This window comes from Solanum lycopersicum, chromosome 6 (assembly GCF_036512215.1).
Source record: "Solanum lycopersicum chromosome 6, SLM_r2.1".
NCBI lineage: Eukaryota > Viridiplantae > Streptophyta > Magnoliopsida > Solanales > Solanaceae > Solanum > Solanum lycopersicum.
Genome location: NC_090805.1, coordinates 47,985,544 through 47,998,394, shown reverse-complemented (window position 1 = coordinate 47,998,394; position 12,851 = coordinate 47,985,544). Strand labels below are relative to the sequence as shown.

The 12,851-nt window shown below is 29.7% G+C and overlaps 2 protein-coding genes across 4 annotated transcripts in view; one reads left to right on the top strand and one right to left on the bottom strand.

Moving 5' to 3' along the window:
- The window catches only part of EIL4 (protein ETHYLENE-INSENSITIVE 3-like 4), a 54,344-nt gene that overhangs the window by 33,815 nt on the left and 7,678 nt on the right, over window positions 1-12,851 (top strand). The window lies entirely within an intron of this gene.
- LOC101266947 (uncharacterized) lies at window positions 299-5,671 on the bottom strand. Of its 3 annotated transcripts, none has more exons than XM_004241324.4 (10): window positions 5,248-5,671; window positions 4,860-5,106; window positions 4,003-4,207; window positions 3,301-3,391; window positions 3,054-3,199; window positions 2,610-2,853; window positions 2,417-2,521; window positions 2,069-2,251; window positions 1,772-1,976; window positions 299-881 (listed from the first exon to the last, which is right to left on the bottom strand). In XM_004241324.4, exons 2-10 carry the CDS (start codon window positions 5,068-5,070, stop codon window positions 397-399), a joined length of 1,875 nt encoding a protein of 624 aa, XP_004241372.1. In that variant the 5' UTR covers window positions 5,071-5,106; window positions 5,248-5,671; the 3' UTR covers window positions 299-396. The 3 variants fall into 3 exon arrangements, with proteins under 3 accessions (XP_004241372.1, XP_025887462.1, XP_004241373.1); XM_026031677.2 differs by having other exon boundaries at window positions 5,479-5,563; XM_004241325.5 differs by having other exon boundaries at window positions 5,190-5,310.

The following is a 12,851-nucleotide window of genomic DNA, read 5'->3' as shown; positions in this document are numbered from 1 at the left end:
CGTTCTTTTTGTGCCTGGTGCTTGGCCAATCTGGTGAAAAACACAAAAAATAGCACACACCAAACCCTCATGACAACTCAAAATCATTTCTTTTTTTCAGAAAAAAAGCAATCACGTGACAGGAAAATTGCAAATAACCCCTTTTGAGTTTTTAAAAGACCAATAGAACTTGCAGATGAAATTACACGATATATATGGGGTAAATTTTCTATATGTTCGGTCATATATAACCTTTGAACCTTAAATTTTGGATGATAATAGTAATTAGGTAAACTAGAGTATATTGAACTAATGCTGCTTCTTTCTTGTAAACTCTTATATTATGATATTAAATATCCATTAAACAAAAAAATATATAAAGATTGAGCAGCAAGTAGAACTCCAGATGAAGAGATTTTAGCTCTTCACAGGCTTAGTAGTGAGACCAAATCCAAAAGGAAACAAAGGATCATAATGTCGATCACCAACATTCATGGGAAGCTGATCAACTGACTTAAACCAAGTGCGGGCGAGTTTGCCTGTGAATCCATAGTCACCAAACAGGACATCAGCAACACCTTGGCCTTCACTTCCCGGAAGCCAAGCAGCCACAAGGGCGTCTATGTTTGCAAGATACGGTTCAATCACAACTGGACGCCCAGAGACCACAACTACCACACATTTCACAACCCCACAGACACTGGAGATGATGCTTGGACCAGGTTCAGCAATGGTAAGCTTTGCACTATCGCCAAACATCTCCGCATAGGGTGTCTCACCCACAACAACAATGGCATAGGAAAAGTGGTTGGACTTAACAAAGTTTACGTCTGGATTCTCCTGGTAGACTACTTGTGTAGATGGATGGACTGTCTTTTTCACAGCATTTAAAATTGTAGTTCCTGTATTTGTCATATATATGAAAGCTAATTCAGTCTGATGCTACAATTAAAGACAATTCTCATTTAAAAATTTGACGATCATCAAGCACGATCTCTAAAATAAAAAATCAAATGTAGCATCAATCTTTTCGTCCAGCTTGTAGATTATTCGTTAAACAGTGCAACTGTTCTGGAACCAGAAAGATATGGTCTAAAGTTTATAGAAGTAGCCAAGCAATATCCAATTATCTAAGTCCTTCCGAGGACGCTGTCAAAGCCTATTTGATTCACCTTTCCCAGTTTACTCCATCCCGAGCTACATTATACTTTAAGAAAAAGCTTCACTGTTAGACCTCTTGTACTCTTCCAGTATATAAAAGGATGTTCCTTTCTCTGATGTATATGTACTTCTTTTGGTAACTTACTAAAAAGAGTCTGTACCTTTTCATCAACAAAATAGAAAATGAGTATGTTATTATACCCTTGATATCACCCTTTGAGAAAATATCTCTCTCACCCATTTTTAACCAATACTTAAAATATATCTTTAAACTAATGCCACTTAAAAAATGGTGCTAAGATACAAATAGCCCTACTAAATTAGAGTCCAATTTGTTCTTTTTCACTTTGGTTGAAGCCACATGTATGTGTCTTACAAAATTCTAAGGTGTTGAAAAAATCAGTTGCATTTACTGTTCATTATTCAAAATGCACACAATAAAAGTTGAGGTTTATTTGTACTTAAGTGACAGATGAAATAAAGACAGAAATCTATCACAAACATATTAAGTTGTAAAGTGGGATCTCAATAGTTCAAAATAACTTCTGAGGTTTATGCAGTGACGAGATTTTGATTTGCACTGGCTCAAAGAACTGTGAAGACTTCTAACTGAAAGATAACAGAAAGATACCTGTAATAAGATCATTGCCTCCAATTCCCTGCCAACTTATAGTCCAGCCTCCACACTGGTAACCCAAATTGTCAGCATGAATGCCAGCGACAAGTATCTTCGTCACTTTTTTCGGAAGGGGAAGTAGTGGCTGGTTAGTAACTTTACCATTCTTCAATAGTACAAGTGATTTCCTCACTGCTTCTCTTGCTAACTCTCTGTGTTCCTACAGAAAGAATTTAAGTTGAAAAGAAAGGAATCAAGTCAAGAAAAAATCAGGTGAAGAGAATTTATATTACACCAGAACAGAAAAATTACCTGGCTTCCTAGTTGGTTTGCTAAGCTGAGATCAGCCAATGGGTTCTCAAAGAGACCCATGACAAACTTAACCCTTAGTATTCTCATAACTGCATCATCTATCCTGCTCATGGGAATGATATTGTTCCTTACTTGGAAAGCCAGATCATCAAGAAATTCAACCAAATTCTCCTGACCCATAATCTGCAATAATATAAACTAAATACATTAGGAAGTGAGAAGTGATTTCAGCTTGAGTTGATTAATGACGATCAAATTGTGTCAGGTGATAAGGTGATAATTAAGATGGGAAATTAGTAAATGTATTTTATATAACAGACAACTTTGGAACTAATCCTTCAGACTGACCATGTCGAGTCCAGCAAGAACTCCAGCCTGAACAGAGTAAGAGTAATTTGCACGAGGCGGTTCAGTAATCTTGTCAATTGCCTCCCAATCTGATATGACAAAACCCTGAAATAAAGGTAACAGAGAATGTGATAATCAGCAATCTCCTCACTATATTCGACCAATAGAACTTAAAAGAGAGTTGCTCTATTACCCTGAACTTCAGCTTTCCCTTGAGAAAGCCAGTGATTAGGTCACGGTTTGCATGCATCCTCTTTCCATTCCAGCTTGAGTAAGAGACCATTATTGTGGAAACTCCCTTTAAAATTGAATCAAAATATGCAGGCATGTGGATGTTAAGTAGCCCATTCATATCAATAACAGTGTTATTTTCATCAATGCCCTTGGTAGTGCCACCATCTCCCACAAAGTGCTTAGCACAGGCTGCTACTTTTGTCCTTGAGCACATTTAGAAATGCACAATCATGTCATTGGAGACCATATACTAGATAGACGTAAAGGCTAAATATGGACGAGGATGTGTAATGAAATAATGAATGTTACAGCTAGATGAAAGTTATATCACAATACTTTGCAGTCAAATGAACTTACAACGAAGTTAGAAAGGATAAAGATGTGAAAGACTAGAGAAACATACTTTCCTCCGACAAACGGAACACCCTTACGGGAGTTAGCCGGAGCATCTCCTTGTAAACCAGGAATGATCTCAGTCATTGCCTGAACAATTCTATGATCTTCACTATAGCTTTCATAGCACCGACCCCATCTTGGATCTCTGCAGACCTGTGACAACAAGTATCAAGCAACACTAAACACCAAGACCTATGATGAAGTCTATCAAATATAGACAATAAGTAAACTGTATATAATGTGATACTACTCACTGCGATGCACGGTGCAAAAGTGTAAGGGATTCCTGTGGCTCTGACTTCAAGGGCAGTCGCAGCTCCAATCCGCTTTACAAGCTGTGGGTCTCTATTGCAAAGTTGAGATTATTCCACGTATCAGTAAGTGCAATAAAAGAACTTAAAGAAAAAGTTGTAAAATAACCATCTAAAGTGTTAAATCTCTTCTATATCAACAAAATGTCCCTTATCTGAGTATGATCTTCCCAAATTTCCTAAAAGTAACACTTCCGGCTAAATAAATTTCCAGACAGACTCGTGAAACCATGGTTCCATCCTCATACCGATCAGCAAAGATAGATAGGGCAAGAAGTCTTAGCATCACCCCCATTTATGTAAAGCAAAATTGATCAGTACAAAGACAAAATTCCAGCAGAGGATGTAATTGATCCTCTCGAACTACTCCTGATGAGAGACTCAGAATTTTTCTAATCACCATTTCAGCCATCTCTCAGCCTCTTCCCCCATGTTTATGCAATGTGGTTTAAAATCCACAGCACAGAACAATAATGAGAAAAGAATAAACTTTCAAGCCCTATTGTGATCAAATATTTAAGTATAGACTATATGTCACAAGCACTAACCTTTTTATGTTTCTTCAAATTTCTCATTTGTGTAAACATTTCAAGATCTGTGAAAAATGCTACTGAAATGAATATATGCACCCGCAATTTCCCTTACCTTGTGACTCCAAGGCCAACATTGTGTGGAAAAATTGTTGCTTTGTAGACATTGTTGTGCCCGTGCACTGCATCAATTCCATAAATCATGGGAATACCAAGGCGTGTTGAAAGTGAACCCTTTTGAATCTCATTTACCATCTTCACCCAGTCAGCAGCAGTAGCCTTTGGAAATGGCGCACTTCCTCCACCACTCAGTACACTCCCTGCCACAATCAAATTATTCACACTTCACTAAAACCATAGAAGGTAGCCTTTCACTCAACCACAAAGACAACGGCAAATCTAAAAGTTCAAGTCCTTGAATGCAGATTGCAGAGTACAACAACACCTAACACTCTTGCGCAGCAACTGATACAAACTTTATATATTCATATACATTACAACAACTACATCTCAATCCTAAGCAACCTGGGTCAGCTATATGAATCCTCACCAAGACACCAACCATGCTGTTCCATTTAAACTCATCTTAGTCCAACAGTAAACAACAACAACAACAACAATATACCACCATACGGCAAAATACAATAGATTGCATAACAAAGCATTCATAAAAGATAGGGTAACTACAAAAAAATATTACGATAATCAAAGTACAAGAGATAGTAGATAGAATTACTAGGACTACCAATACAGAAGGATAAGCAAGACAATTCTCTACTACCCGTCTACCCTGATCTACGTACTCGGTAAGCTGCAAAGTGAGTCACATCCTGGCAATTTTCTCTATATTTTCTACAGGCAAATTTTATCACACATACATTTATACATTGCTTCAAATGTATAACTTTCATAAAATAATTTCTAGATAAGGGTTTATGTAAAACCTCAAGATTTTTGTTTGGGAGCGCTTACCAATGAAGTATTTCCTCATGATCTGAGGTGAAGCTACATGTCTCTCAATCTGGGTCATCTGACCTATTTTCTCTTCAAGGCTCATTCTGTTCATCAAATCCCTGATTCTAACATTCAATGGCTGTTTTGGGTCCTTGTACTTCATGTAAACTGCTTCAGCACAGAAACACAAAAGCAGAAAACCCATCATTGTTATTGCAAATTTCCCCATTGTTAATCTTCTTGTTTAGCTTCCTACTATGATTATCTGTAAAAAAAATAAAAATGAAGAGCTGAAATTAGTAGGTTGAACAAATAATAGTAGAAATCATTAGTTGAAGAAGAAATAACTTGAAAAAACACATGAAAAATCAGAGCTATTAGAAGGACTCCATGGATAGGAACTCACTGTGCTACTGCTAGCTCAAATCAATACAAATGTACAACAGCAAGTTAAAAAGAAAGAAAATAAAGAACACAAACATTTTTGTTTTATTTCTTTTTAAAAGACGTAAAGAATCAATATTCGTTGTGATAATTTACGCAATCGATCAATTGAGTTATTAAAATTAAATTAAAAAATTAAAATTAAAACTACGATTTATGTTTTAGAAAGAATGACGAGGTTAGGAGTACGGACATAGTTTTTGAAAATAATCATCCCTCTATATTCCAATTCAGTTTACAGACATGCTTTTGAACAATTTTATATTTAAAAATTGTATAAAAATATTATATTATAAAAAAGTGATAAGTTAAAACGTTAAAAATATATGATAATTATGATTAGAGAAAAATTCAATAAATTTCAAAATTTTAATAAGTGTTCAAATAAATTACGTCGAAGAATGAAAAAAATATTAATTACTAGTAGATAAAAGAAAGATTACAATTTCAGGCTCTTATAAGTAAAGGCATTTCTAATACTCTTTCAATATTAAGTCATCTTGTGACTTTTATTAATTATTATTACTCCCAGTTATTTGATATTTTAGAAATTTAATTTAATAGTAACTTTTTTAATATTATAAATATCTTAATAAAATAAATATTTAAAAAGAATAATTCTTATTATATTTTTTAAAATTAGTGCAAGAAAGGAATGACCGACAATTTGAGAATACGTGCAAGAACGAAACTATTCATTTGATATAGGAAATATTATCGGCTTTTCTTTTAATTAGAATATTAAATATAATTTTTATTTAAAAAAAATTACTAAAAGAATATATTTTTTTTTCAAATGGAGTTTTACGTGATGCAATTCCATATACATAAAAATTCCAATTTGAACTATCAATTAAAGAATATTTAACTATTTCATCATAATGCATATAGATTAATTTTTTTGTCAATTTTTAATTGGTATAATTTCCCTTTTTAAGTTAAATTATAAAATATTTTAATTATTATTTTTTAATATATTTTTTAATCATATTAATATTTAAAATGTTTAAAATTGATAATTTTTTATATAATTTTTAAAATATTTTTTACGTAAAATATTAAATTAATATAATCTAACTAAATTAATAAAATTAATTTTAAAAATTAAAATATAACAAATAAAAATAATCCGAGAATTTAATAATTAGAATCGAAACTGAGTGCTTTTGTGGATATATCTGCAGTTTCTCCCAAATGGAGCCCACCGCCCCACAATTTTTTTGGTTCCCCAATGGGGTCGGTGCGGACTGAATGAGATTTTTGTTTTGCTGCTACTTTCTAGTCACAATATAATTTACATAAACTCACATTATTACTTTTTTTCTTTAGATTATAATTTTTTTGAAACTGGTGAATTTCTCATATATTATTGAAATTTTGAATATATTAACGTATATTTGAATACATAAGTGAGAAATATATTCAATAAGAGATATATATTAAAAAGGAGACAGTGTATTCAGATATATAGGGAAGAAATATATTGAAGAGGAATAATGATGTGTCAGTTAGGAAAGTAATGTATCTGAGAAGGAATTTTTAAAAAAATTTACGATAGAGAATTTTAAAGATTATGATAAAATAAAAAATATATTTAAATAATTTCTTTTTATAATTTAATATTTTCTATCAATGGAAAGTATGCATTCCAATCTTAAGATCACTAAAACAATTGATTGGAATTTTAAATTTTTTATGACCCTTCAATATTTATGTATATGCATATATATATTAAAAATAATATTTTGGGTAGAAAAATATAATAATAACTGTTTATTTCATTTAAGGTAGAGGTAGTTGAAAAATTGAAATAGCTTTTATGTAATTATAGTATCTTATCTTATGTGGCTGCCTATTTTGTTGACTTATTTGTATCTGGTGATTATCACTAATCCATATTACTATTTTTGCTTTTATCTTGCTGTATTTAGCTCTCAATATTGAATATTCTAAAATCTACCAAATGGCAACATTTTATATAAGGCAAAATTTATTGTTGTGTGCTTGTGAAAAAATTAAATATTTTTTATGTATGGCTTAAATTTCAAGCGTTGCGATAAATCAATATTACTTTAATATCATTATATTAATTTTATTAAATTTAATACAATTATCACAATATTATTATATATACTTTATAAAAAATTGATCCATGATCTATTATTCTAATTTTTTATCGGTATATTTTTTTTTGAATTTTTTTTTATTGTATACGTTCTTAATTTATAAGATAGGCATATATTTTACTATTTTGAGACTTCACTAATAGAATTTCATTAGATATATTATAGTTATTCAATTTATATATAACAATTAAAAAAATTAACCTTTGTATTTGTTTTCTTACGGGATCAATCAAAGAGTGATGAACTCTTCTTCATCTTTACAGGTGAACTGCATTTTCCGCTTCTTAAATGATAACATCCTGTCAACATGAAAAAAATCAGAAATCATCGTCTTTTAACTTTATTTCTGAATTCAAATTCTAAAATTGAAGAATTTATTATATACAATGTAAAAATCGAATACTTCAATCAGTAAATTGATGAAATATATATATATATATATATTTGTCCAAATTCTCCAATTTTTGCATCAACGATCTACATTTATACATAATCGAAGCTGGAATATTAATATTATTGAAGTCTATTCACTAAGGGGCAGATTTGATTACATAAAAAAATCATTTTTTCCCTTTATTTCAAAATTAGGCTGTTACGTTTATCAAATCTATCTTATTAGTTTCGTTTTTATAATTAATTAAATGAAACTTTTGAGGAAAGATAAATAATACTCACAAAAACTCTTATCACCAAGGTTTCTTAAGGTACACAAACGTTAAAAACAAGTAATACTATATACTATTGTATTGATTGCATGTTATTGAATTTTTTGTAGTTGAAAATTATAATAAGTTGCACGTGTATGTAGGTATAAATTAGGTTTAAAATAAAGAAAAATGAAAGGGTGTTCATCTAATCAATAGTAGTATAATTTTGGCTGATCCAATAATTGACAAAATCACAAATATAACTAGCACAGATCGAGGTTCACTAATCTTTAATTAGAGGTATCGTATTTGAATATTTAAAAATAAAATAAAAATATTATTCCACATTATGCTAATTTAAATTAATTATATTTAATATAAATATCATATCTCTAAAAAAAATCGGTCTATCGAAAAACAATGTACAAAAAATATAAATATCATATCTCTAAAAAAAATCGGTCTATCGAAAAACAATGTACAACACCTTCTCTCAATGGCCACAACTTGGCTTCTTGAAAGCAACTTCCACCAATTATTTTTTTTAAAATAAGGACAAACTTCATATTACTCACTATTTCACACACATAAAATTTATTCACTTTTTTTTTCATATTAATTCACGCATCAAGGAGAATGCAATCCAAAAGCTCAAAAGACTTGAGTTTTTTAAAAACTCACGCATAATATTTATTTCAAATCATATTAACTTGTTCAATTAAGTTATAAAATCCAGTGTTAATTAAGTGATTAAAATACTTATAAAATCTTTAATGAATTTTAAAAATTTTACCCTGCATTTTCTAAGAATTATCATATAAAACTCCTTTACTCGGGGACAGAGCTAGCCAATGTTATAGAGTACAAAATGATCAAAATATTCTCCTAATAGAGAGAGAGTTCAATAGACTTTTTGAAAGGAAAAAAGCAAAATCACAAGTAAATAAGGGTAAGGTTAAATAGTCAGAAATTTATAAAAAATTATAATATTTTTTTAATTTTTAAAAAATAAATTGATTTATTTTTTGTTTTTTACTTAAAAAATATTAAAGGTAAAAAGGTAAAATAACATAGAAAAAGTATCATTCTGACTAAATTCTAATCAAATTTTTTTGGCAATTTTTTTTTTCCGATTAATAATACGTATATTTACATTTGACATGTTAAGATTTCCCTTGCTTTTATCATTTCTTTAAATTAAATTCATGTTGGTGTTAGATAAATTATGTTAATTCCAGTAACTAATTAGAAAAAAATTGTTTATTTCTGAGAAAATATTTCACACTACTAAATTAGTTATAATTAGAGAAAATTCGTTTAATTCTAAAAAACATATCATACCATTGAATTAGTTGTAATTACTATATGTTGAAATAGTCTTTTAAAACAATATCCAACACACGGTTCATTGGAAAGATTTATTAAAAAGGACAAATTAACTTGTCAATTAGGTAAAGTCCTTTAAGTTTTAAAAATTAGGTAAAATTGACAAATAATACATACGAGGTTAAAAAATATTTTTACAACGGTTCAAATTTTTAATTTTTACACTTTAGTTCAATAATTATCATAGTTATCGAGATAACTGTTGTAATTGTCGGAACAACTTCTTTAATCGTTCGATAACTTCAACAGTTTTCCAAGCAACTTTAGAAGTTATCCGGACAATTTTAGTAATTGTCCAGACAACTACAGAAAATGTTACTTTAGTTTAGTTCTTGTATTAATATTAAGATAAAAAAGAAGTAGAGAAAAATAAAAGGAACCCACTTGTCCTATTTTTTTTATTAAAAACTTTGAAAGGCACCACTATAAGCTCGTTTTTCCTGATTCATTATTATTTGTCATAATGATATTTATTTATTATTTGTTGAATAAATAATTTATATATTAAGTGCTATTGTTTTTCCATTGTTCCCCCAACTAATATTTGCTTTTGTTCTTTATTATGTTAATTAGTGGAGTATAAACATTTGTGCTTTTTCTTGATTAGTTAGTTGTATATATTTATAACCTTCTTTTATTCTTTATAATTATAATTAATGAATCTAATATTAAACTTACCATCATTGTGTATGCAGTCAAGATGAAGATGTTTGAAGTGATTGTTTAATTTGTGTTGCACTTTTATTTTTGTTATCATCTCTATTTTATGAATGACATTGTACTTTTGTATTTATATATAATATATGATTATATAAATATCTTATTATTAATTAAAAAAATACAAAATTTCTACTTTTTTCTCTTTTGTTCCTTAAGTAATAAAAAGTCATAAAAAGAATATGAAAATCGATTAAACTAATCGAATGTAATTGAATTAAATTAATTTTTGTTAGTTGTCAAAAGTTGTAAATTTTTATTCAAGTATATAATTGTTTCAAATAATTGGGATAGTTCTTTTAATTTGTCAAAAAAAATTCGAAACAAACCGAAAGCCTTACATGTTTGTAAATATATTTTATATATGGGAGAAGGGTCAAATATGCCCCTAAACTATTTGAAAAGGTTTAGATATACCCTGCGTTTAAAGTTTGGTCTATTATACCATCGCCGTCCAACTTTTGGTCTACATATGCCTTTTTGGGCATTAGTTGGCCAACTCGGAATATTCAACTCATTTTACTTTTATTTAAATGCCAAATGGATTTTCCACGTCATTTTATGTATTATCACTTGACATTTATATTCAAGGGAAAAGGGTCAAATATGCCCTTAAACAATTCGAAAGGTCTAGATATACCCCGTTTAAAGTTTGGTCAATTTATACCCTCGCGTCCAAACTTTTGGTCTATGCCCTTATGGGTGTTAGTTGGTCAATTCGAAATATCCAACTCATTTTACTTTTCTTTAAATGCCAAATGGATTTTTCACATTATTTTTATATATTATTACTTGACATTTATATTAAAAGAGAAAGGGGTCTTTTATGCCCCTAACTATCCGACCTAATTTTAAAACACATATACGACACGTCTTTTAAATAATCTATACAAGTCGACTTTTTTTTTTAAATACTCTATATGGGTCGGATTAGAGCATAATTGAACCATTTAAATGGTAACACTATCGTGCTCTGATTGAAACCGCCGAGGAATCAATGGCACGACAACTAAAGGAAAAGGAAGTCGAGGTTTGAAAAGCGTTTTGGCGCAACGCAGAGCTGGAGGCGCAAACGTGGCAGGCAAGGGCTAGAGCAGAGGAATTCACCGCAACAACGTTGCAGACACAACTGCAAGCTGCAGCAGGCGATGATGATGTAAATAACACAATAATTCACATATATATGAGTCGGATTAGGGGCACAATTGAACCATTTAAAAGACGGTCGTATATGTGTTTTAAAATAGGGTCGGATAGTTAGGGCATAAGTGATCCCTTTCTCTTTTAATATAAATGTCAAGTGATAATATATATAAATGATGTGAAATCCCATTTGGCATTTAAAGAAAAGTAAAATGAGTTGGATATTTCAAGTTGACCAACTGACACCCATAAGGGCATATGTAGACCAAAAGTTGGACGCGAGGGTATAAATGGACCAAACTTTAAACGGGGTATATCTAGACTTTAGAATAGTTTAGGGGCATATTTGACCCTTTTCCCTTGAATATAAATGTCAAGTGATAATATATAAAAATGACGTGAAAAATTCATTTGGCATTTAAATAAAAGTAAAATGAGTTGGATATTTCGAGTTGGCCAACTAACGCCCAAAAGGGCATATACAGACCAAAAGTTGGACGGCGAGGATATAAATGGACCAAACTTTAAACAAAGGGTATATCTAAACCTTTTCAAATAGTTTAGGGGCACATTTGACCTTTTTCCCTTCATATATTAACAATATGTTAAATTTAACATTTTTTAAATATAAATATAATTTAGGTCCTACGCCTCTAAATGACTTTGAGGCTTTGCTCTTTAATTCGCCTTTAATTAATTAGGTTAAAGTTAAAAAAATATTGTAATAGATACTCTATCAAATAATACAACAAAACCTATTCAAACAATCCTATTAAATATTTAAGATCAAACAATATGACAACAAGGTTTCTTGTCTTTTTGGTGAAGAATTTAAGTGTTTTTTTCAAGAATATATTTGTGAAAGAAATATATTGACAGTAGTATATTTTGAGGTGATATTTTAAATATAAAATAATAAAATTAACCGAAGTGTACTAATACTAAAGGAAAATCGATATGATTGAGATGGTTTTGAAAAGTCTTAACATTATAAAATATCCAAAAATTGGGATGATATAATTTTTATCACTTTTATAAACGAGTTAAGGTATGAAAGAGAAGACGTTATATCATATTACTCTCTCTATTCACTTTTATTTGTCTTATTTCGTTATTTGAAATTCAATTTAACTAATTTTCAAGGTTAAATTAGATTATATTAATTTGATATTTTAAATTAAAAAATTAATTATTTTAAAATTATAGGAAAAATAATTTCTTATATGACAAATTTCTTATAGTCAAATTTTTATCTCTTTTATAAAATTTCTGACTATGTCAATAAGAAAGGCTACGAAAAGTTTGGGGTAAAGTCGTAAAGATAAAAGGTATATTAAAAGTTGGAAAGAATACAAAAGTTTGAACTTTTTTTTTCCTTGAGAAGGGTGGACTGAATGAGAATTGTGTATAGTTGGTGGATCAGAATAAAATTTACGATAATAATCACGTTTAAATTACAACATTTATAAAGTTAATCTTTAATTTTAAATTAAATACCTTCATAACTTCTCAAATTTGTTAAATAACTTTTATTTGGACACACTTAA